This window comes from Fringilla coelebs (genome assembly GCF_963513975.1).
Source record: "Fringilla coelebs genome assembly, chromosome: 38".
In the NCBI taxonomy this organism is placed as follows: Eukaryota; Metazoa; Chordata; class Aves; order Passeriformes; family Fringillidae; genus Fringilla; species Fringilla coelebs.
In genome coordinates, this window is record NC_140064.1 from 728,711 (window position 1) to 750,805 (window position 22,095).

The 22,095-nt window shown below is 54.0% G+C and overlaps 1 protein-coding gene across 3 annotated transcripts in view; it reads right to left on the reverse strand.

The window, feature by feature from the left end:
- POLR2A (RNA polymerase II subunit A) overlaps positions 1-22,095 on the reverse strand; it is a 50,073-nt gene that overhangs the window by 24,885 nt on the left and 3,093 nt on the right. For 2 of the 3 annotated variants that reach the window (XM_084224466.1, XM_084224465.1), the window contains exons 4-15: positions 20,415-20,588; positions 17,795-18,076; positions 15,493-15,654; positions 14,250-14,470; positions 12,256-12,388; positions 11,183-11,307; positions 9,247-9,457; positions 6,056-6,265; positions 4,667-4,835; positions 3,935-4,029; positions 2,715-2,918; positions 451-673 (exon numbers count right to left, since the gene is read on the reverse strand). In XM_084224466.1, coding sequence (XP_084080592.1) covers positions 451-673; positions 2,715-2,918; positions 3,935-4,029; positions 4,667-4,835; positions 6,056-6,265; positions 9,247-9,457; positions 11,183-11,307; positions 12,256-12,388; positions 14,250-14,470; positions 15,493-15,654; positions 17,795-18,076; positions 20,415-20,588 — 2,209 coding nt within the window. Of the gene's footprint in view, positions 1-450; positions 674-2,714; positions 2,919-3,934; positions 4,030-4,666; positions 4,836-6,055; positions 6,266-9,246; positions 9,458-11,182; positions 11,308-12,255; positions 12,389-13,722; positions 13,785-14,249; positions 14,471-15,492; positions 15,655-17,794; positions 18,077-20,414; positions 20,589-22,095 lie in introns of those variants that run through there. The other variant, XM_084224467.1, reaches the window with a different exon arrangement.

Genomic DNA, 22,095 nt, shown 5'->3' on the forward strand with positions numbered 1-22,095 from the left:
ATCTGGGGAGGGTTTGGGGTTCCCGAAGACATCTAGGGAGGGTTTGGGGTTCCTGGAGGTCCCCAGGAAGCATCTGGGGAGGGTTTGAAGTCCCCTGGAGACATCTAGGGATGGTCTGGGGTCTCCAGGGGGCATCTGGGGAGGGTTTGGGCTTCCTGGAGGTCTCCTGGAGGCATCTAGAGAAGGTTTAGGGTCTCCAGGGGGCATCTGGGGAGGGTCTGGGGGTCTCCAGAGGGCATCTGGGATGGGATTGGGGATCCTGGAGGCATCTGGGGAGGGTTTGGGGGTCTCCAGGGGGCATCTGAGGAGGGTTTGGGCTTCCTGAACACATCTAGAGAAGCTTTCAACCCCTCAGGATTTCCATGCAGGGATTCTGAGGTCCCCAAGTCCCCCCTTGGGTGGAGTTTTGGGTCCCTGCGAGCCGCGGGGTGACGCCCTGGGGACACGGACCGGTCTCGGCCGTTTTGACGGCCGTGTCGATGAGGCCCTCGCGGCCGCCCATGGCGTGGAAGAAGAACTCGGTGGGGGTGAGGCCGGCCAGGTAGGAATTCTCCACGAAGCCGCGGCTCTCGGGGCCGTAGTCGTCCTTGATGAAGTGAGGCAGAGTCCGGTGCTTGAAGCCGAACGGGATCCGCTTGCCCTCCACGTTCTGCTGCCCCACCACGGCGATCACCTGAGGGGACACCGGGTGGGACGGTGGGGACATCGAGCAAAGTAACACCAGAAAGCAAGAAAATCCAAAAAAAGTCTGGAACTCCACAGGAACCACTCAAAAGTCCGTGATATACTCCAAGAAACACCTCAAATCTCATGGGATCATCCAGCAACCACCCCAAACCTCCTGAGATCCTCCAGGAACTGCCCCAAACTCCTTGAGATCTTCCAGGAACTGCCCCAAATCCCCCTGAGATCCTCCAGGAACTGTCCCAAACCTCCTGAGATCCTCCAGGAACTGCCCCAAACCTCCTGAGATCCTCCAGGAACTGCCCCAAACCCTCCTGCGATCCTCCAGGAACTGCCCCAAATCTGAGATCACGCAGGAACCACCCCAAACCTCCTGAGATTCTCCAGGAACTGCCCCAAACCTCCTGAGATGCCCCAGGAACCACCTCAAACATCCTGAGATCCTCCAGGAATGATCCCAAACCCCCTGAGATCCTCCAGGAACTGCCCCAAACCCCCTGAGATCCTGCAGGAACGGCCCCAAACCCCCTGAGATCCTGCAGGAACTGCCCCAAACCCCCTGAGATCCTGCAGGAACTGCCCCAAACCCCCTGAGATCCTGCAGGAACCACCCCAAACCCCCTGAGATCCTCCAAGAACCACCCCAAACCCCCTGAGATCCTCCAGGAACCACCCCAAACCTCCTGAGTTCCTCCAGGAACCACCCCAAACCTCCTGAGATCCTCCAAGAACCACCCCAAACCTCCTGAGATTCTCCAGGAACTGCCCCAAACCCCCTGAGATCCTCCAGGAACTGCCCCAAACCTCCTGAGATCCTCCAAGAACCACACCAAACCCCCCTGAGATCCTCCAGCAACCACCCCAAACCCCCTGAGATCCTCCAGGAACTGCCCCAAACCTCCTGAGATCCTCCAGGAACTGCCCCAAACCCCCTGAGATCCTCCAGGAACTGCCCCAAACCTCCTGAGATCATACAAGAACTGCTCCAAACCCTCCTGAGATCCTCCAGGAACTGCCCCAAACTCCTTGAGATGCTCCAGGAACTGCCCCAAACCCCCTGAGATCCTCCAGGAACTGCCCCAAACCCCTCTGAGATCCTCCAGGAACTGCCCCAAATTCTCTGAGATCCTCCAAGAACCACCCCAAACCCCCTGAGATCCTCCAGGAACTACCTCAAACATCCTGAGATCCTCCAGGAACTACCTCAAACATCCTGAGATCCTCCAGGAACTGCCCTAAACTCCTTGAGATCCTGCAGGAACTGCCCCAAACTCCCTGAGATCCTCCAGGAACTGCCCCAAACCCCCCTGAGATCCTCCAGGAACCACCTCAAACCTCCTGAGATGCTCCAGGAACCGCCCCAAACCCCCTGAGATCCTCCAGCAACCACCCCAAACCTCCTGAGATGCTCCAGGAACCACCCCAAACCTCCTGAGATCCTCCAGGAACTGCCCCAAACCTCCTGAGTTCCTCCAGGAATGATCCCAAACCTCCTGAGTTCCTCCGGGAACTGCCCCAAACCCCCCTAAGATCCTCCAGGAACTGCCCCAAACCTCCTGAGATCCTCAAGGAACTGCCCCAAACCTCCTGAGATCCTCCAAGAACCGCACCAAACCCTCCTGCGATCCTCCAGGAACTGCCCCAAACCCCCTGAGATCCTGCAGGAACTGCCCCAAACTCCTTGAGATGCCCCAGGAACCACCCCAAACCCCTCTGAGATCCTCCAGGAATGATCCCAAACCCCCTGAGATCCTCCAGGAACTGCCCCAAACCCCCTGAGATCCTGCAGGAACTGCCCCAAACCCCCTGAGATGCTCCAGGAATGATCCCAAACCCTCTGAGATCCTCCAGGAACTGCTCCAAACCCTCTGAGATTCTCCAGGAACTGCTCCAAACCCTCTGAGATTCTCCAGGAACTGCCCCAAACTCCTTGAGATGCTCCAGGAACCGCCCCAAACCCCCTGAGATCCTGCAGGAACCACCCCAAACCGCCCACGGAGCCCCCCAAGACCTTCTGGAACCCCCCAAACCTGGGAGATGTTGATCTTGGAGCCCTTGGCCCCCGAGACCACCATGGATTTGAAGTTGTTGTACTCGGACAGGGATTTCTGGGCCGAGGAGCCGGTCTTGTCGCGGGCGTCGTTGAGGATCCGGTTCACCTGGTTTTCAAAGGTCTGGCGCAAGGTGTTGCCCGGGGTGGGCTCCAGCTCGTTGTTGTGGGCCTTCTCGATCACCTGGAGACCCCAAAAACCACCCCAAAAGGGTCAAGGGGGTGTCCCGAATCACCCTGGTGGCCAAAACCACCTGAGAACCTCAAAACACCCCAAAAATTCCGTGGGAACCAAGCAAAACCTGCTGGGATCCTCCAGGAACCACCCCAAACTCCCTGTGATCCTCCAGGAACCACCCCAAACTCCCTGTGATCCTCCAAGAACCGCCCCAAAACCCTCTGAGATCCTCCAGGAATGATCCCAAACACACCTGAGATCCTGCAGGAATGATCCCAAACCCCCCTGAGATCCTCCAGGAACCACCCCAAACCCCCTGAGATCCTCCAGGAACTGCACCAAACTCCTTCAGATTCTGCAGGAACCACCCCAAACCCCCTGAGATCCTCCAAGAACCACCCCAAACCCTCTGAGATCCTGCAGGAACCATCCCAAACCTCCTGAAATCCTCCAGGAACTGCCCCAAACCCCCTGAGATCCTCCAGAAACCATCCCAAACCCCCCTGAGATCCTCCAGGAACGATCCCAAACCCCCCTGAGATCCTCCAGGAACCACCCCAACCCCCTGAGATCCTCCAGGAACTGCCCCAAACCTCCTGAGATCCTCCAGGAACCACCCCAAACCCCCTGAGATCCTCCAGGAACTGCACCAAACTCCTTCAGATCCTGCAGGAACCACCCCAAACCCCCTGAGATCCTGCAGGAACCACCCCAAACCCCCTGAGATCCTCCAGGAACTGCCCCAAACCCCCTGAGATCCCCCAGGAATGATCCCAAACCTCCTGAGATCATCCAGGAACTGCCCCAAACCCCCTTGAGATCCTCCAGGAACTGCCCCAAACCCCCTGAAATCCTGCAGGAATGATCCCAAACCCCCTGAGATCCTCCAGAAACGATCCCAAACCCCCCTGAGATCCTCCAGGAACGATCCCAAACCCCTGAGATCCTCCAGAAGCCACCCCAAGCCCCCTGAGACCCTCCAGGAGCCACCCCAAGCCCCTGTGGAATCCCCCAGACCCCACCTCGATGACATCCTGCTTGGCCTTCTTGATGGTGTTCTGGATGTCCTGGTAGGTCTTGGCGTCGGCGATGGAGTCCCCGATGCCGATGGTGTGACCTGGGGGGGACATCTGGGGGTCAGGGGGACCTCCCCAAATTCGGGGTCATCTCCAACTCCCCCACCCCAAAAAACCAACCCTGGGGCAGGTTCTGGTCAGGCTGTGGGACAAAGGGAGGACACGGGGACAATGAGGTCCTTTAGGGACAAAAATGGGGTTGGGACAATCCCCCAAAATTCCTGAGTCCTCCTTGTCCCCAAAAATGGGTCCAAGAACCACCAGGACCTCAAGAATGGGGTCCAAGAGCCCCAGATCTCTATCAAGCTGGGATCTGAGAAGGTCCCCAGGTGACCAAACCCCCATCAGATGCCACCAAGAAGGTCCCCAGCCCCTCCAGGTCCTTCCAGACCCTAAAATAGGGGTCCAAGAACCACCAGGACCTCAAGAATGGGGTCCAAGAACCACCAGGACCTCAAGAAATGGGTCCAAGAACCACCAGGACCTCAAGAATGGGGTCCAAGAACCAACAGGACCTCAAGAATGGGGTCCAAGAACCAACAGGATCTCAAGAATGGGGTCCAAGAGCCCCAGATCTCTATCAAGCTGGGATCTGAGAAGGTCCCCAGGTGACCAAACCCCCCTTAGATGCCACCAAGAAGGTCCCAGCCCCCCAGGAGCCCCCAGGAGCCCGCTGACCCTCGATGAGCAGCCAGTTGTTGATGACAGTCTGGATGTTGCTGTAGAAGAGCCGCGTGGTGTCGTGGCCCATCTCCAGGTAGGAGATGTGCACCAGGGACCCGGCCGAGGTCCCCAGGGACTTCTTGCACAGGATGCCCATGATGAGCTCCCCGTTCTCCACAATCACCTGGGGACAGCCAAAGAATGGGGTCAGGACCTCAAAGATCCAAAAAAAAAACCCCAAAATCCGCCTGGAGCACCTCAAAAACAACCCCAGATCACCTCAAAGCCTAAAAAGTCATCCTAGACCACAGCAATCCCACCAAAAGCCCCCCAGATCCCACCAAACCCCCTCAGATCCCACCAAAAGCCCATCAAACCACCCCAAAGCCCCCTCAGATCCCACCAAAGCCCCATCAAACCACCCCAAGCTCCCTCAGATCCCACCAAAACCCCTTCAGATCCCTCCAAAGCCCCTTCAGATCCCACCAAAGCCCCCTCAGATCCCACCAAAACCCCCTCAGACCCCACCAAAGCCCCATCAAACCACCCCAAAGCCCCCTCAGATCCCACCAAAGCCTCATCAAACCACCCCAAAGCCCCCTCAGATCCCACCAAAACCCCCTCAGATCCCACCAAAACCCCATCAAACCACCCCAAAGTCCCCTCAGATCCCACCAAGGCCCCCTCAGATCCCACCTAAACCCCACCAAACCACCCCAAAGCCCCCTCAGATCCCACCAAAGCCCCATCAAACCACCCCAAGCTCCCTCAGATCCCACCAAAACCACTTCAGATCCCACCAAAGTCCCTTCAGATCCCACCAAAGCCCCCTCAGATCCCACCAAAACCCCATCAAACCACCCCAAGCTCCCTCAGATCCCACCAAAACCCCCTCAGATCCCACCAAAACCCCCTCAGATCCCACCAAAACCCCCTCAGATCCCACCAAAGCCCCATCAAACCAACCAAAGCCCCCCAGATCCCACCAAAGCCCCCTCAGATCCCACCAAAGCCCCCTCAGATCCCACCAAAGCCCCCCCAGATCCCACCAAAACCCCCTCAGATCCCACCAAAACCCCCTCAGATCCCACCAAAGCCCCCCCAGATCCCACCAAAGCCCCCCCAGACCCCACCAAAGCCCCCCAGATCCCACCAAAGCCCCATCAAACCAACCAAAGCCCCCTCAGATCCCACCAAAACCCCCTCAGATCCCACCAAAACCCCCTCAGATCCCACCAAAACCCCTTCAAACCACCCCAAACTCCCTCTGATCCCACCAAAGCCCCCTCAGATCCCACTAAAACCCCCTCAGATCCCACCAAAACCCCCTCAGACCCCACCAAAGCCCCCTCAGATCACCTTTCCACCCCACCAAGGCCCCCTAGACCCCCTCCAATGCCCCACCTTGGTGTCCCCAGGGGAGATGTGCTTGTAGGGGCCGCTGTCCTCGTCGTCGGGGTGGGTGCTGTGGGTGCGGATGCAGTTGATGTGGCCAGGGATGATCAGGGAGAAGATTTGCTTCCCTGTCCAGAGCGGCCGCGGCTTCAGGATGGCTGGCTGGGGCACCTTGCCATCCCACGTGGACAGGAACATCAGCAGGTTCATCACCTCGCCCTGAGGGACACCCCAAAACACCCCAAAGATGTCATCAATCAAGAAAACCCCAAAAATATCCCAAAATATCCTAAAAAAATGTCCCAACCTCCCCCCAAAATCCCCATTCCACGTGGACAGGAACATCAGCAGGTTCATCACCTTGCCCTGAGGGACACCCCAAGAGATCATCAATCCAGGAGAACACACAGAGATCCCAAAATATCCTAAAAAAATGTCCCAACACCCCAAAATCCCCATCCCACGTGGACAGGAACATCAGCAGGTTCATCACCTCGCCCTGAGGGACACCCCAAAGAGGTCATCAATCCAGGAGAACATATAGAGATCCCAAAATATCCTAAAAAAATGTCTCAAACTCCCCCCCAAAATCCCCATTCCACGTGGACAGGAACATCAGCAGGTTCATCACCTCACCCTGAGGAACACCCCAAAGAGATCATCAATCAAGAAAACCCCAAAAAGATCCCAAAATATCCTAAAAATGTCTCAAACTCCCCCCCCCAAAATCCCCATTCCACGTGGACAGGAACATCAGCAGGTTCATCACCTCACCCTGAGGGACACCCCAAAACACCCCAAAGATGTCATCAATCCAGGAGAACACATAGAGATCCCAAAATATCCTAAAAAAATGTCTCAAACTCCCCCCCAAAATCCCCATCCCACGTGGACAGGAACATCAGCAGGTTCATCACCTCGCCCTGAGGGAAACCCCAAAACACCCCAAAGAGATCATCACTCAAGAAAACCCCAAGAATATCCCAAAATATCCTAAAAATGTCTCAAACTCCCCACAAAATCCCCATCCCACGTGGACAGGAACATCAGCAGGTTCATCACCTCGCCCTGAGGGACACCCCAAAGAGATCATCAATCAAGAAAACCCCAAAGAGATCCCAAAATATCCTAAAAAAATGTCTCAAACCCCCCCAAAATCCCCATTCCACGTGGACAGGAACATCAGCAGGTTCATCACCTCGCCCTGAGGGACACCCCAAAGAGGTCATCAATCCAGGAGAACATATAGAGATCCCAAAATATCCTAAAAATGTCTCAAACACCCCAAAATCCCCATCCCACATGGACAGGAACATCAGCAGGTTCATCACCTCGCCCTGAGGGACACCCCAAAACACCCCAAAGAGATCATCAATCCAGGAAAACACACAGAGATCCCAAAATATCCTAAAAAAATGTCCCAACACCCCAAAATTCCCATCCCATGTGGACAGGAACATCAGCAGGTTCATCACCTCACCCTGAGGGACACCCCAAAACACCCCAAAGAGATCATCACTCAAGAAAACCCCAAGAATATCCCAAAATATCCTAAAAATGTCTCAAACTCCCCACAAAATCCCCATCCCACGTGGACAGGAACATCAGCAGGTTCATCACCTCGCCCTGAGGGACACCCCAAGAGTCATCACTCAAGAAAACCCCAAAGAGATCCCAAAATATCCTAAAAAAATGTCTCAAACTCCCCCGCAAAATCCCCATCCCACGTGGACAGGAACATCAGCAGGTTCATCACCTCGCCCTGAGGAACACCCCAAAAAGGTCATCAATAAAGAAAACCCCAAAGAGATCCCAAAATATCCTAAAAATATCTCAACCCCACCCAAAATCCCCATCCCACGTGGACAGGAACATCAGCAGGTTCATCACCTCGCCCTGAGGGACACCCCAAAGAGAACATCAATCAGGAAAACCCCAAAGAGATCCCAAAATATCCTAAAAATGTCTCAACCCCCCCAAAATCCTCATCCCACGTGGACAGGAACATCAGCAGGTTCATCACCTCACCCTGAGGGACACCCCAAAACACCCCAAAGAGATCATCACTCAAGAAAACCCCAAGAATATCCCAAAATATCCTAAAAATGTCTCAAACTCCCCCAAAATCCCCATTCCACGTGGACAGGAACATCAGCAGGTTCATCACCTCGCCCTGAGGGACACCCCAAAGATGTCATCAATCAAAAAAACCCCAAAGAGATCCCAAAATATCCTAAAAATGTCTCAAACACCCCCAAAATCCCCATTCCATGTGGACAGGAACATCAGCAGGTTCATCACCTCGCCCTGAGGGACACCCCAAAACACCCCAAAGATGTCATCAATCAAGAAAACCCCATAAAGATCCCAAAACATCCTGGAAGTGTTCTAGAAGTCTCCAAAATCCCCCCAAACCTGACCCTCTCAGGGATGATGTCCCTCTTGGTGACCTTGCAGATGGCTATCGGCGTGTCCCACCTCAAACAACTTTCCTAAAACCCCTCAAACCACCCCAAACTACCCCAAAACCAACCCTAGAACAACTCAAACCACCCCAAATCACCCTAAACCACCCCAAAATGACCCCAGGATGACCCCAAACGGACCCTCTCGAGGAAGACGTCCCCCTTGGTGAACTTGCGCATGGCCATCGGCGTGTCCAACACAACGGCACCAGAAACCAGCCCAACACCACCATGAATCACCCCAAAACCACCCTAAATTACCCCAAAACCACCCTAAATCACCTCAAAGCAACCCTAAATCATCTCAATTCACCCTAAACAACCCCAAAATGACCCCAGGATGACCCCAAACAGACCCTCTCGAGGAAGACGTCCCTCTTGGTGAACTTGCGCATGGCCGTCAGCGTGTCCAACGCAACAGCACCAGAAACCACCCCACAACCACCATAAATCACCCCAAAATCACCATAAATCACCCCAAATCAACCGCAAACCACCCCAAATCATCCTAAACAACCCCAAAATGACCCCAAACGGACCCTCTCGAGGAAGACGTCCCTCTCGGTGAACTTGAGCACGGCCATCAGCGTGTCCAACACAACAGCACCAGAAACCACCCCAAAACCAACCCTAAATCACCCCAAAAACCACCATAAATGACATCAAACCAACCCTAAACCACCCCAAATCACCCTAAACAACCCCAAAATGACCCCAGGATGGCCCCAAACGGACCCTCTCGAGGAAGACGTCCCTCTTGGTGAACTTGCGCACGGCCGTCAGCGTGTCCTGCACGATGCCCATGACGGGCCGGTTGCTCTGGGGGGTGACGATCATCCGGGGCACCATGGCCAGCTCCTGGATCTCCGCCCGCGTCTCCAGCGACTGCGGCAGGTGCAGGTTCATCTCATCGCCGTCAAAGTCGGCGTTGTAGGGCGTGGTGACACTGAGGGGACATCGGGGACATTGTGGGGACATTGTGGGGACACTGGGACATCTGGGATATTGGGGACACTGAGGACATTGTGGAGATGTGGGGCACGTTCATCTCATCGCCGTCACAGTCAGCCTTGTAAGGTGTGGTGACGCTGCGGGGACATCGGGGACATTGGGACATCAGGGATCTCAGGGACATTGGGGACAGTGGGACATTGTGGGGACGCGGGGCAGGTTCATCTCGTCACCGTCACAGTCAGTGTTGTAGGGCGTGGTGACGCTGCGGGGACATCGGGGACATTGTGGGGACACTGGGACATTGTGGGGACATTGGGGACACTGGGACATTGTGGGGACATTGGGACATCAGGGATATTGGGGTCATGGCAGGGACATGGGGCAGGTTCATCTCGTCACCGTCACAATTGGCGTTGTAGGGCATGGTGACACTGAGGGGACATTGGGACATCTGGGACATTGTGGGGACACTGGGACATCAGGGATATTGGGGACATTGGGGACACTGGGACATGGCAGGGATATGGGGCAGGTTCATCTCGTCACCGTCAAAGTCAGCGTTGTAGGGCGTGGTGACGCTGCGGGGACATCAGGGACATTGGGGACATTGTGGGGACACTGGGGACACACCAGGGATGGGTTCATCTCCTCACAGACAGGGGACCAGGGCAGGATTTGGGGTTAATTTTGGGGTTATTTTTGGGGTTTTGGGGGTGTTTTACCTCAGACTGAGAATGAAGGTGGACCAGGGCAGGATTTGGGGTTAATTTGGGGCTCATTTTGGGGTTATTTTTGGGGTTTTGGGGGGGTTTTACCTCAGGTTCAGACGGAAGGTGGACCAGGGCAGGATTTGGGGTTCATTTTGGGGTTATTTTTGGGGTTTTGGGGGTGTTTTACCTCAGACTGAGAAGGAAGATGGACCAGGGCAGGGTTTGGGGTTCATTTTGGGGTTATTTTTGGGGTTTTGGGATGATTTACCTCAGGTTGAGAAGGAAGGTGGACCAGGGCAGGATTTGGGGTTAATTTTGAGGTTATTTTTGGGGTTTTGGGGGTGTTTTACCTCAGGTTCAGACGGAAGGTGGACCAGGGCAGGATTTGGGGTTAATTTTGGGGTTATTTTTGGGGTTTTGGGGGTGATTTACCTCAGGTTCAGACGGAAGGTGGACCAGGGCAGGATTTGGGGTTAATTTTGGGGTTATTTTTTGGGGTGATTTACCTCAGGTTCAGACGGAAGGTGGAGCAGGGCAGGATTTGGGGTTCATTTTGGGGTTATTTTTGGGGTTTTGGGGGGGTTTTACCTCAGGTTCAGATGGAAGTTGGACCAGGGCTGGATTTGGGGTTCATTTTGGGGTTATTTTGGGGGTTTTGGGGTGTTTTACCTCAGGTTCAGATGGAAGGTGGACCAGGGCAGGGTTTGGGGTTCATTTTGGGGTTATTTTTTGGGGTGATTTACCTCAGATTGAGAAGGAAGGTGGACCAGGGCAGAATTTGGGGTTAATTTTGGGGTTATTTTTGGGGTTTGGGGGTTATTTTGGGGTTTTGGGGGTGATTTACCTCAGACTGAGAAGGAAGATGGACCAGGGCAGGATTTGGGGTTAATTTTGGGGTTATTTTTGGGGTTTTGGGGGTGATTTACCTCAGGTTCAGACGGAAGGTGGACCAGGGCAGGATTTGGGGTTAATTTTGGGGTTATTTTTGGGGTTTTGGGATGTTTTACCTCAGGTTCAGACGGAAGGTGGACCAGGGCAGGATCCTGACCCTGTGACCCATCATGGACATCTTGTGCAGGGTGGGCTGCCGGTTGAAGATGACGATGTCCCCGTCGCACATGTGACGTTCCACCTGTCCCCAAAACCCACAAAAGTCAGGGGGACACCCCAAAAATGGGGGGCACCCCCAAAAACGGCACCTTTCCCCCAAAAAATGGTGGGGTCAGAGTGAGGGGAATGAGGGGTTTGGGGTTAAATTCACTCCCTGGTGGGGGTGAAAGCCAAAATTGAGGATTGAGCCTCAAATGTCAAAGATCTGAACCCCAAAATTATGGATTGAACCCCAAATCTAGAATTGGGAACCCCAAAATTAGGGATTGAGCCCCAAATCCTGAGCTCTGAACCCCAAAAATCAGGATCTGGACCCCAAATCCAGTTGTGAACCCCAAAATTAGGTACTGATCTGAGAATTCCAGAGCTCTGAACCCCAAAATTAGGATTTGCACCCCAAATCCAGTTGTGAAGCCCAAAATTAGGGATTGACCCCAAATTCAGAGCTCTGAACTCCAAAATCAGGGATTCAACTCCAACCCCACAGCTTTGAACCCCAAATCCTGAGCTCTGAACCCCAAAAATCAGGACCTGAACCCCAAATCCAGTTGTGAACCCCAAAATCAGGGACTGACCCCCGAATTCCAGACCTCTGAACCCCAAAATCAGGGACTGAACCCCAAAATCAGGGATTCACCTCCAACCTCACAACTCTGAACCCCAAATCCTGATCTCTGAACCCCAAAAATCAGGATCTGAACCCCAAATCCAGTTGTGAACCCCAAAATCAGGAACTGAACCCCAAAATCAGGGATTCACCTCCAACCTCACAACTCTGAACCCCAAACCCCAGATCTCTGACCCCCAAAATTAGGGAGTGACCCAAACCCCAGATCTCTGAACCCCAAAACCAACAATCACCCCTCGCAGCTGCGGGCTCCACACCCAGTTTTTGGTGTCCCCCAGATTTTTGGGGTCCCTCCCCGGATTTTGGGGTCCCTCCCCAGATTTGGGGGTTTTGGGGTCTGACCTTGTAGCCGATCTGCAGGTGGAGGTCGCTGGGTTTGGGGTGGAAGCGGAGGTCGATCCTGTCCCCGTTGTCCCTGATGATGTACTTGGCCCCCGGGTACTGACTGTTCCCCCTGCGCACCAGCTCCTGCAGCCTGGGGGGTTTTTGGGGTCACTTTAGGGGATTTTGGGGCTCTGGGAGTCACCTGACAGCTCTCAGAGTCAGCTGGAGAAGGATCAGTGGGGTTTAAAGGGGGTTTGGGGTGGTTTTGGGTTATTGGGATCTGTTTAAAATAACCTTAATGCCTCCCCTCTGTATTCCTGTGTCCATCCCAAACCCCACAATGACCCCAAAACCACCCCAAGTTCCTTGAATGGTCCTAAATCATCCCAAAACTGCCCCAGATCTGCCCTAAAATTTCTCAAATAGCCCCAAAATCCCTTTAATTTAATTCCTTTAACCCTTAAATCTCCCTGAACTCCCCCAGACTCCTCCAACCATACCAGACACCACCTCAAATTCACCCCAAACACCCCAAAAATCTGTCCCAAAGTCCCCCAGATCCTCCCCAAACTCCTCCAGTCACTGTTGAAGGTGACAGTCTCACCAAAGGTTACAGCGATGGTGATGGAACATGGGGATATCCATCCCAAAACCCCATAAATCCACCTCAAAACCCCATAAATCCATCCCAAACCTCCATAAATCCACCTCAAAGCTCCATAAATCCACCTCAAAGCCCCATAAATCCCCTACAAACTCCGCCTGTCGATGTTGAAGGGGGTGACAATCTCACCAAAGGTCACTTTGGCAGAAATGAAAGGAAGGACACCAACACCAAACCCCTCAACCTCCCACTAAATCACCCCAAACCTCCATAAATCCACCTCAAAGCCCCACAATTTCCCTACAAACCCCATAAATCCCCTACAAACCCCACCTGTCGATGTTGAATGGGGCGAGGATCTCGGTGAAAGTCATATTGGAGGAGATGGAGCGAGGGACACCAACACCAAACCCCCCAAACTACCTCTAAATCACCCCAAACCTTCATAAATCCATCCCAAACCTCCTACAAACCCCATAAATCTAACCCAACCCCCCTAAATCCCCCATAAACCCTCCCAGAGCCCATCTGTTGAGGTTGAAGGGGGTGAAGATCTCACCAAAGGTCACGTTGGCGGTGATGGAGCGTGGCACGCCCACCCCAAACCTCCCTAAACCAATCCCAAACCTCGATAAACCCACCCCAAACCTCCCTAAATCCACCCCAAACCTCGATAAACCCACCCCAAATCCCCTACAAACCCCACAAATCCCCTACAAACCCCACCTGTCGATGTTGAAGGGGGTGACAATCTCGGCGAAGGTCATGTTGGCGGCGATGGAGCGCGGCACGCCCAGCCCAAACCTCCATAAACCCACCCCAAATCCCCTCCAAACCCCATAAATCCCCTCCAAACCCCACAAATCCCCTCCAAACCCCACCTGTCGATGTTGAAGGGGGTGACGATCTCGGCGAAGGTCATGTTGGCGGCGATGGAGCGCGGCACGCCCACCCCAAACCTCCATAAACCCACCCCAAATCCCCTCCAAACCCCATAAATCCCCTCCAAACCCCATAAATCCCCTCCAAACCCCACAAATCCCCTCCAAACCCCACCTGTCGATGTTGAAGGGGGTGACGATCTCGGCGAAGGTCATGTTGGCGGCGATGGAGCGCGGCACGCCCACCCCAAACCTCCCTAAATCCACCCCAAACCTCCATAAACCCACCCCAAATCCCCTAAAACCCCCATAAATCCCCTCCAAACCCCACAAATCCCCTCCAAACCCCACCTGTCGATGTTGAAGGGGGTGACGATCTCGGCGAAGGTCACGTTGGCGGCGATGGAGCGCGGCACGCCCACCCCAAACCTCACTAAACCCACCCCAAACCTCCATAAACCCACCCCAAATCCCCTCCAAACCCCACAAATCCCCTCCAAACCCCACAAATCCCCTCCAAACCCCACCTGTCGATGTTGAAGGGGGTGACGATCTCGGCGAAGGTCATGTTGGCGGCGATGGAGCGCGGCACGCCCACCTGGTCGATGGCCAGGTTGGGGTCGGGCGTGATGACCGTGCGGGCGGAGAAGTCCACGCGTTTCCCCATCAGGTTGCCCCGAACCCGACCCTCCTTCCCCTTCAGCCGCTGCTTCAGGGACTTCAGGGGGCGCCCCGACTTCTGCATGGCCTGGGGGAGGAGAAATTGGGGGGGTCAGAGGGGGTTGGAACCCCCAAAATCACCCCAAAAATCCAGAATCCATCCAGGGACACAAACTGATCCCTCCTGGGAACGTCCCCAGGTCCTGCTGGGACTTAGGGGGCTCAGAGAGGGGTTTGGGGGAGCAAAATATATTTGGGGGATCCCCCAACTTCTGCATGGCCTGGAGGAGGAGAAATTGGGGGGTCAGAGGGGGTTGGGACCCCCAAAATCACCCCAAAAATCCAGAATCCACCCCGGGACACAAATTTATACCTCCCGGGAATGTCCCCAGGTCCTGCTGGGACTTTGGGGGGCTCAGAGAGGGGTTTGGAGGAGCAAAATACATTTGGGAGATCCCCAAAATTCTGCATGGACTAGGGGAGGAGAAATTAGGGGGGTCAGGGAGGGTTGGAACCCCCAAAATCACCCCAAAAATCCAGAATCCACCCCGGGACACAAACTGATCCCTCCTGGGAATGTCCCCAGGTCCTGCTGGGACTTTGGGGGGCTCAGAGAGGGGTTTGGAGGAGCAAAATATATTTGGGGGATCCCCCAACTTCTGCATGGACTGGGGGAGGAGAAATTAGGGGGGTCAGGGAGGGTTGGAACCCCCCAAATCACCCCAAAAATCCAGAATCCACCCCGGGACACAAACTGATCCCTCCCGGGAATGTCCCCCAGGTCCTGCTGGGACTTTGGGCTCTGTCCCTGCTTTGTCTCCCTTCTGTGCCATCTGGGACACCTCAAAATCCATCTGGGACACCCCAAAATCCATCTGGGACACCCCAAAATCCATCTGGGACACCCCAAAACCCCCAGACTCTCCTGGACAAGGGGCAGCTCGCTGTCCTCCATGGTGTCCACATGGACCTACAGCAGTTTGACGTCCATGGCCATGACTTAGGGCCGCCACCTGAATGTCCCTCATCTTGTGTCACCCCAAAACCCCTCAGTGACCCCCCAAAACCCCTCAGGGACCCCCCAAAACCCCTCAGGGACCCCTCCTGTACCCGGGGCAGGCCTGGCAGCTCGTTGTCCACCATGGTGGCCACGTGGAACTGCAGCAGTTTGACGTCCTCGGCGATGACGTGCGCGGCCGCCCCGTTCTGCTCGTTGCGCCGCAGTTGGTTGTTGATCTTGACGATGTCGGCCAGTTTGTGGGTCAGGTCATCCTGGGGACACCCCAAAATTAGTGGGGTGACCCCAATATTTATTAATGCAGAGATTGGCGTTGATAGAGAGAGGTGAGAAAGCCCAAAATGCCGTAGGGTGATTATGGGGTGAGAGAAAAATGGGGATATCCTAAAGAGAGTTGGGGATGACCCCAAAGAGTGGGGAGACCCCAAAAGGCATCAGGGACCCCAATACCCACCCTGGGACCCCCCAAAAGCTGCCCCAGTGCCCACCTGGTTGTGGGCAGAGACCCTGTGTGACCGCAGCTGAGAACACAGACAGTGGGGACATGGTGCCCCAGGGACACCAATACCACGCCAAACACCCCCCAAAACCCCACAGAATGACCCCAAAACCCCACACAATGACCCCAAACCCCACCTGGTTGCGGGCAGAGCCCTGCATGACCACAGCCGGGCGCACGGACAGCGGCGGCACGGGCAGCACGGTGCCCCAGTGACCTCAGAATCACCCCAAAACCTCTCCAGAGATGCCAAACACTCCCAAAACCCCCCAGAATGACCCCAAAACCCACCCAAAACGACCCCAAACCCCCCCAAAATGACCCCAAACCCCACCTGGTTGCGGGCAGAGCCCTTCATGACCACAGCTGGGCGCATGGATGGGGTGGCATGGGCAGCACGGTGCCCCATGGACCTCAGAATCACCCCAAAACCTCTCCAGAGATCCCAAACACACCCAAAACCCCCCAGAATGACCCCAAAACCCACCCAAAACGACCCCAAAACCTCACAGAATGACCCCAAACCCACAAAACGACCCCAAACCCCACCTGGTTGCGGGCAGAGCCCTTCATGACCACAGCTGGGCGCACGGATGGGGTTGCACGGGCAGCACTGTGCCCCATGGACCTCAGTATCACCCCAAAACCTCTCCAGAGATCCCAAACACCCCCAAAACCCCCCAAAATGACCCCAAACCCCACCTGGTTGCGGGCAGAGCCCTGCATGACGACGGCCGGGCGCACGGACAGCGGCGGCACGGGCAGCACGGTGCCCAAGGGTCCCCAAAACCCACCCAAAACCCCCCAGAATGACCCCAAAACCCACCCAAAACGACCCCAAACCCCCCAGAACGACCCCAAACCCCACCTGGTTGCGGGCAGAGCCCTGCATGACGACGGCCGGGCGCACGGACAGCGGCGGCACAGGCAGCACGGTGCCCAAGGGTCCCCAAAACCCACCCAAAACCCCACAAAATGACCCACAAACCCCACAAAATGACCCCAAACCCCCCCAGAACGACCCCAAACCCCACCTGGTTGCGGGCAGAGCCCTGCATGACCACAGCCGGGCGCACGGACAGCGGCGGCACGGGCAGCACGGTGCCCCAGTGACCTCAGAATCACCCCAAAACCTCTCCAGAGATGCCAAACACTCCCAAAACCCCCCAGAATGACCCCAAAACCCACCCAAAACGACCCCAAACCCCCCCAAAATGACCCCAAACCCCACCTGGTTGCGGGCAGAGCCCTTCATGACCACAGCTGGGCGCATGGATGGGGTGGCATGGGCAGCACGGTGCCCCATGGACCTCAGAATCACCCCAAAACCTCTCCAGAGATGCCAAACACTCCCAAAACCCCCCAGAATGACCCCAAAACCCACCCAAAACGACCCCAAAACCTCACAAAATGACCCAAAAACCCCACAGAACGACCCCAAACCCCACCTGGTTGCGGGCAGAGCCCTGCATGACGACGGCCGGGCGCACGGACAGCGGCGGCACGGGCAGCACGGTGCCCCAGGGACCTCAGTATCACCCCAAAACCTCTCCAGAGATGCCAAACACCCCCAAAACCCCACAGAATGACCCCAAAACCCACCCAAAACGACCCCAAAACCTCACAAAATGACCCAAAAATCCCACAGAACGACCCCAAACCCCACCTGGTTGCAGGCAGAGCCCTGTATGACCACGGCCGGGCGCACAGACAGCGGCGGCACGGGCAGCACCGTGCCCTAGGGTCCCCAAAACCCACCCAAAACCCCACAAAATAACTCCAAAACCCCACAAAATGACCCACAAACCCCACAAAATGACCACAAAACCCCACAAAATGACCCCAAACCCCCACAGAACGACCCGAAACCCCCCCAGAACGACCCCAAACCCCACCTGGTTGCGGGCAGAGCCCTGCATGACGACGGCCGGGCGCACGGACAGCGGCGGCACGGGCAGCACGGTGCACACCATCCACTCGGGCCGGGCGAACTTGGGGTCCATGCCCAGCACGAAGCACTCCTCGTCCGAGATGCGCTTGAAGATCTCGTGCACGCGCTCGGGGCTCAGCAGGATCTTCTTCTCCTGCGAGTCCTCGTTGACGTGCTTCCACTCGGCGTACAGCTCCAGCCCCGAGCGGCGGATGCGCGGCTGGTAGCGCCCGCAGCCGCCGTGGCCCTGAAACGAGGGAGAGATGGGGTTATGAGGGGAAATATGGGGTTATTGGGGGGAGAAATGGGGTTATTGGGGGGAAATATGGGGTTATGGGGGGGAAAATGGGGTTATTGGGGGAAAAAATGGGGATATTTGGGTTAAAAATGGGGTTATTGGGGGGAGAAATGGGGTTATTGGGGGGAATATGGGGTTATGGGGGGGAAAATGGGGTTATTGGGGGAAAAAATGGGGATATTTGGGTTAAAAATGGGGTTATTGGGGGGAGAAATGGGAATTATTTGGGTTAGCAATGGGGGCTGGTAGCGTCCACAGCCGCCGTGGCCCTGACACGAGGGAGAAATGGGGTTATGGGGGGAAATGGGGTTATTGGGGGGAAAATGGGGTTATTGGGTTAAAAATGGGGTTATTGGGGGAAATATGGGGTTATTGGGGGGAAATATGGGGTTATTGGGGGGGAAAATGGGGTTAATTAGGGTTAAAATGGGGTTATAGGGGGAAATATGGGGTTATTTGGGTTAAAATGGGGTTAATTGGGGTTAAAATGGGGTTATTTGGGTTAAAAATGGGCCTATTGGGGGGAAAAATGGGAATCATTTGGGTTAGCAATGGGGGCTGGTAGTGCCCGCAGCCGCCGTGGCCCTGACACGAGGGAGAAATGGGGTTATGGGGGGGAAATATGGGGTTATTGGGGGGAAAGTGGGGTTATTGGGGGGAAATGTGGGGTTATTGGGGTGAGAAATGGGGTTATGGGGGGGAAATGGGGTTATTGGGGAGAAATGTAGGGCTATTTGGGTTAAAAATTGGGTTACTGGGGGGAAAAATGGGGTTATTGGGGGAAAAAATGGGGATATTTGGGTTAAAAATGGTTATTGGGGGGAAATGTGGGGTTATTGGGGGGAAAAATGGGGTTATTGGGGTGAGAAATGGGGTTATTGGGGGGAAAATGTGGGGTTATTGGGGTGAGAAATGGGGCTCTGGGGGGAGAAATGGGGTTATTGGGGGAAATATGGGGATATTTGGGTTAAAAATGGGGTTATTGGGGGGAAAAAATGGGGATATTTGGGTTAAAAATGGGGTTATTGAGGGAAAAAATGGGGATATTTGGGTTAAAAATGGGGTTATTGGGGGAAAAAATGGGGATATTTGGGTTAAAAATGGTTATTGGGGGGAAATGTGGGGTTATTGGGGGGGAAAAATTGGGTTATTGGGGTGAGAAATGGGGTTATGGGGGGGAAAATGGGGTTATTGGGGAAAATATGGGGTTATTGGGGGGAAATATGGGGTTATTGGGGGGGAAAATGGGGTTAATTGGGGTTAAAATGGGGTTATAGGGGGAAATATGGGGTTATTTGGGTTAAAATGGGGTTAATTGGGGTTAAAATGGGGTTATTTGGGTTAAAAATGGGCCTATTGGGGGGAAAAATGGGAATCATTTGGGTTAGCAATGGGGGCTGGTAGCGCCCGCAGCTGCCGTGGCCCTGAAACAAGGGAGAAATGGGGTTATGGGGGGAAAAATGGGGTTATTGGGGTGAGAAATGGGGTTATTTGGGTTAGAAATGGGGTTATCAGAGGGAAAAATGGGGATATTTGGGTTAAAAATGGGGTTATTGGGGTGAGAAATGGGAATTATTTGGGTTAGCAATGGGGGCTGGTAGCGCCCGCAGCTGCCGTGGCCCTGAAACGAGGGAGAAATGGGGTTATGGGGGGAAATATGGGGTTATTGGGGGGAGAAATGGGGTTATTGGGGTGAGAAATGGGGTTATTTGGGTTAGAAATGGGGTTATCAGAGGGAAATATGGGGTTACTGGGGGGAAATATGGGGTTATTGGGGGGAAAATGGGGTTATTGGGGTGAAAAATGGGAATTATTTAGGTTATTGGGGGGTTAATAAGAGGCTGATACTGCCCATATCTGCTATGGCCGTGGAGTTGGGGTAAATGAGAATTATTGGGGATGAAAATGGGGTAAAAGCAGTGGAAAAAGGGAATTATTAGAGTTGACAAACAGCCACAGCCCTGAAATGAGGGAAAATGGTGAAAAAGGGATGAAAAAGGGTGAACAAATAGCTGTGGCCCTGAAACAGGGAAAAGGGGGGAAAAGGGACCACAAATGGGAATTTTGGGGCCACCAAGGGGGATTTTGGGGCCAGAAATGGGAATTTTGGGGCCACCAAGGGGGATTTTGGGGCCACCAAGGGGGATTTTGGGGCCACCAAGGGGGATTCTGGGGCCACCAAGGGGGATTCTGGGGCCAAAAATGGGAATTTTGGGGCCACCAAGGGGGGTTTTGGGGCCAAAAATGGGAATTCTGGGGCCAGAAATGGGAATTTTGGGGCGCCCACCTTCTCCTTGGTGAGGTCCTCGTCGCCCTCGGGCTGCTCCACCCCAAACTTGTGGTCCATCTCCTCGCCCCCCTCGCAGATGTTCTTGCCCTTGCACAGGTCGTAGACGTGGGTCAGCCTCTTCTTGGGCTGCCCCTTGGACTTGCCCAGGATGTCCTTGATCTTGGGGTTGTTCTGCAAAAAAAGAATAATGCAGGTTTGGGGTCATAAAATGTCATTTTGGGGTTATAAAAGGTGTCCCCAAATTTTGTCACCTCTTCTCAATATCCCCAAATTTTGTCACCTCTTCTTGGTGTCCCCAAATTTTCCCACCTCTTCCTGATGTCCCTCAACTTTGTCACCTCTTGTGTCCCCAAATTTTGTCACTTCTTTGCCTCCCTAAATTTTGTCACCTCTTCTTGGCGTACCTCAACTTTGCCACCTCTTGTGTCCCCAAATTATGTCACCTCTTCGTGTCCCCCAAATTTTATCACCTCTTCTCGATATCCCCAAATTTTGTCACCTCTTCTTGGTGTCCCCAAATTTTGTCACCTCTTCTTGATGACCCTCAACTTTGTCACCTCTTGTGTCCCCAAATTTTGCCATCTCTTCTTTGTGTCCCCCAAATTTTGTCACCTCTTCTCGATATCCCCAAATTTTGTCACCTCTTCTTGGTGTCCCCAAATTTTGTCACCTCTTCTTGGCGTACCTCAACTTTGCCACCTCGTGTGTCCCCAAATTTTGTCATCTCTTCTTGGTGTCCCCAAATTTTCCCACCTCTTCCTGATGTCCCTTAATTTTGTCACCTCTTGTGTCCCCAAATTTTGTCACCTCTTCTTTGTGTCCCCCAAATTTTGTCACCTCTTCTTCGTGTCCCCAAATTTTCCCACCTCTTCCTGATGTCCCTTAACTTTGTCACCTCTTGTGTCCCCAAATTTTGTCACCTCTTCTCGATATCCCCAAATTTTGTTACCTCTTCTCCGTGTCCCCAAATTTTGTCACCTCTTCTTGATGTCCCTTAACTTTGTCACCTCTTCTCGATATCCCCAAATTTTGTCACCTCTTCTCAATATCCCCAAATTTTGTCACCTCTTCTTGGTGTTCCCAAATTTTGTCACCTCTTCTCAATATCCCCAAATTTTGTCACCTCTTCTCAATATCCCCAAATTTTGTCACCTCTTCTTGGTGTCCCCAAATTTTCCCACCTCTTCCTGATGTCCCTTAACTTTGCCACCTCTTGTGTCCCCAAATTTTGTCACCTCTTCTTTGTGTCCCCCAAATTTTGTCACCTCTTCTTTGTGTCCCCCAAATTTTGTCACCTCTTCTTTGTGTCCCCCAATTTTGTCACCTCTTCTTGATGTCCCTTAACTTTGTCACCTCTTGTGTCCCCAAATTTTGTCACTTCTTCTTTGCCTCTCCAGATTTTGTCACCTCTTCTTGGCATGCCTCAACTTTGTCATCTCTTGTGTCCCCAAATTATGTCACCTCTTCTTCGTGTCCCCCAAATTTTGTCACCTCTTCTCGATATCCCCAAATTTTGTCACCTCTTCCTGATGTCCCTTAACTTTGTCACCCCTTGTGTCCCCAAATTTTGTCACCTCTTCTCGATATCCCCAAATTTTGTCACCTCTTCTTGGTGTCCCCAAATTCTCCCACCTCTTCCTGATGTCCCTCAACTTTGCCACCTTTTGTGTCCCCAAAT